At 46.7% G+C, this 3,533-nt stretch overlaps 1 protein-coding gene across 1 annotated transcript in view; it reads right to left on the bottom strand.

Annotated features, from left to right (window-relative positions):
- Positions 1-3,533, bottom strand: part of tecpr2 (tectonin beta-propeller repeat containing 2) — a 34,568-nt gene that overhangs the window by 19,313 nt on the left and 11,722 nt on the right. Inside the window, exons 10-13 of the mRNA XM_034865896.1 lie at positions 2,995-3,169; positions 2,546-2,697; positions 2,406-2,512; positions 1,525-1,819 (exon numbers count right to left, since the gene is read on the bottom strand). Of these exons, the coding sequence (XP_034721787.1) occupies positions 1,525-1,819; positions 2,406-2,512; positions 2,546-2,697; positions 2,995-3,169 (729 nt within the window). The remainder of the gene's footprint in view (positions 1-1,524; positions 1,820-2,405; positions 2,513-2,545; positions 2,698-2,994; positions 3,170-3,533) is intronic.

Raw genomic sequence — 3,533 nt, 5'->3', positions numbered from 1 at the left:
GGAGGGTCTGATGTCCTCGTAGGTGCATGTCCACTGTGAGAGACATGTCCACTGTGAGAGACATAATCTAAAAAAACAACCAGAAATCACATTGTATGATTTTTTAACTATTTATTTTTATGATCCAGCTGCAAATAAGTATTTGAACACCTGAGAAGATCCATGTTAATATCTGGTCCAGCAGTCTTTGTTTCCAACGGTTCCTGTAGTTCTTCATCAGGTCTGACACCCTGCAGAAGGGATTTTGCCCCCCCTCCACACAGATCTTCTCTAGACCAGTCAGGTTTCTGGGCTGTGCTGAGAAAACGGAGTTTGAGCTTTCTCCAAAGATTCTCTATTGGGTTTAGTTCTGGAGACTGGCTAGGTCACGCCAGAACCTTGATCTGCTTCTTCCAGAGCCCCCCCTTGGTTCTCCTGGCTGTGGTCTTCGGGTCATTGTCATGTTGGAAGACCTCGACCCATCTTCACTGCTCTAACTGAGGGAAGGAGGTTGGTCCCCAAAATCTCCCAATACATGGCCCTGGTCCTCCTCTCCTTAATACAGTGCAGTCCCCCTGTCCCATGTGTAGAACCACCCCCCCCCCAAAGCATGATGCTACCCCCCCATGCTTCACAGTAGGGATGGTGGTCTTGGGATGGTCCTCATCATTCTTCTTCCTCCAAACACGGTTAGTGGAATTATGACCAAAAAGTTCTATTCTGGTCTCATCAGACCACATGACTTCCTCCCATGACTCCTCTGGATCATCCAAATGGTCGTTGGCAGTCTTAAGCCGGACCTTGACATGTTCTGGTTTAAGCAGGGGAACCTTCTGGGCCATGCATGATTTCAAACCATGACGTCTTAGTGTATTACCCACAGTAACCTTGGAAACGGTGGTCCCAGCTCTTTTCAGGTCATGAAACAGCTCCTCCCGTGTAGCTCTGGGCTGATTTCTCACCTTTCTCAGGATCGAGGTGAGATTCTTAATGGAGCCCCAGTCCGAGGGAGACTGACAGTCATGTTTACTTTCTTCCATTTTCTATTGGTTGCTCCAACAGTTGACCTTTTTTCAGCAAGCTGCTTGGACATGTCCCCGTAGTCCTGTCCAACCTTGTGGAGGTCTCTAGTGTCTTTGGACAGCTCTTTGGTCTTGGCCATGTCAGTAGTGTGATTCTTACTCATTGTATGGGGTGGACAGGTGTCTTTATGCAGCTAACGACCTCAAACAGGTTCGTCTAATTTAGGATAATAAATGGAGTGGGGGGGGACATTTTGAAGACAGACTAACAGGTCTTTGAGGGTCAGATATCTAGCTGATAGACAGGTGTTCAAATACTTATTTGAAGCTGTATCATACAAATAAATAGTTTAAAAATCATACATTGTGGTTTCTGGATTTTTTTTTTAGATTATGTCTCTCACAGTGGACACGCACCTATGAGGACAATTTCAGACCCTCTGTGATTTCTAAGTGGGAGAACTTACAAAATATCAGGGTGTTCAAATACTTATTTTCCTCACTGTAAATGCCTGATATATGCGTCATATATTGATGGTATATTTATGATATATTCATGATATATTCTTGTGTGCTGAATCATCACCTCCTCCTCTGGTCCGATCAAAGGCCTCAGAAGCTCGTGCTCTGGTCCAATCAAAGGCCTCGGGACCTCTTGCTGCTCCACCATTGGCTCCTCTTTGTTGTGCAGGTAGGAGAAGCTGCACTCCAGCAGCAGATCCACATCTGGAGTTGGGGGGACGGCCTCCATCTCCAGGCCTGGATCACGCTGCGTCTGCAGAACCTGGAGGGGCAGGGAGCCTGGAGGGGGGAGGGGGCTGGGACAGAAAGACAGACCGGTTAGACAGACAGGTTAGATAGACAGACAGACAGGCTAGATAGACAGGTTAGATAGATAGACAGCTCAGACAGACAGGTTAGATAGACAGACAAGTTAGAAAGATAGACAGACAGGTTAGAAAGATAGACAGACAGGTTAGATAGACAGACAGGTTATATAGACAGACAGACAGGTATGACAAACAGACAGACAGGTTAGACAGACAGGTTAGATAGACAGACAGGTTAGAAAGATGGACAGACAGACAGACAGGTTTTATAGACAGGCAGACAGGTATGACGGACAGACAGGTTAGACAGACAGGTTAGATAGACAGATTAGATAGAAAGACAGACAGGTTAGATAGACAGACAGGTTAGAAAAATAGACAGACAGACAGACAAGTTAGACAGACAGACAGAGAGTCAGACAGAGAGACAGACAGACAAATGGAGAGACAGACAGAAAAGCAGACAGGTTAGATAGACATGTCGTAGTTGGTTCCAGGCTCAAATCTCTTCATCAGCATTTAACGAAACCTCAGCAGAGACATGGACCATGGAACCTGGTCTGATGCTACTGACCCAGAATGCAGGTCCGTCGCTGGGTCCTGACTCGGTTCTGCAGAGTTCTGGTGGTCTTGACTGAAGAGGGACCCAGACACTAGGTCCTGGCTCGGTTCTGCAGAGTTCTGAAGGTCCTGGCTGATGAGGGACCCAGACACTGGGTCCTGGATCGGTTCTGCAGAGTTCTGAAGGTCCTGACTGACGAGGGACCCTCGGTCACTCAGAGGAGTTCCTCCATCACTGCAGCTGCCGTCCTGGACTACAAACATGGAGTCAGAGCAGCTGCTCTCAGAGAGACGACTGCTGCTGTCTGAGGGAGAGAACAGAGACATTTAGTCCATCCGTCTGTCTGTTTATCTAACCTGTCTCTCTCTCTCTAACATGTCTCTTTAACCCGTCTGCCTCACTAACCTGTCTGTCTCTCGCTAACATGTCTCTCTCTAACCTGTCTGTCTTTGTCTCTCTCTCTCTGTCTCTCTCCAACCTGTCTCTTTCTAACCTGTCTGTCATTGTCTCTCTCTAACCTTTTTCTCTCTCTAACCTGTCTGTCTCTGTCCCTATCTTTCTCTCTCTAACCTGTCTGTCTCTCTCTAACCTGTCTGTGTACCTTGTCTCCTCCTCCTCTTCTTCACCCTGATGGCCTTCACCACCAGTTCCTGCATCTCCCCCCCAGGACTCAGGGGGGCGCTGTAGCGTCTCAGCTCGCAGGAAGTCGCGTTGCTATGGAGACTGTCCCAGGAAGAGACAGAACTGCTGCGGCTGCGAGACGGCTGCTCCATCAGCTGATCAAAGACACAGAGGACACAAGGGTTAATGAGGTCTGGATGGACTGGTCTCCTTTCCCAGAAGAGACACATATTCAGTCTCCTGTCTCAGAGGAGACACATAATAATAATAATAATAATAATAATAATAATACATTTTGTTTGTAATGCACGTTACATTTAAACAAATCTCAAAGTGCTCCAGGTAAGATCAGAAAAGCAAGGTAAAAAACATCAAACATAGAATATCTAAAAATAGTGCAACGATATTTTTGTGCAAGGTTAAAACTCATAAGATCTGCTAAAAATAAATGTTTTTAGTCCTTTTTTAAAAGTCTTAAAAGTCTGTGGTGCCCTTAGATGGTCAGGGAGGGGGGGGGGG

The sequence above is a fragment of the Etheostoma cragini genome, unplaced genomic scaffold, assembly GCF_013103735.1.
Source record: "Etheostoma cragini isolate CJK2018 unplaced genomic scaffold, CSU_Ecrag_1.0 ScbMSFa_3110, whole genome shotgun sequence".
Lineage (NCBI taxonomy): Eukaryota > Metazoa > Chordata > Actinopteri > Perciformes > Percidae > Etheostoma > Etheostoma cragini.
The sequence above is the reverse complement of the archived record's forward strand: the minus strand, read 5'-3'. Positions and strand labels throughout refer to the sequence as shown.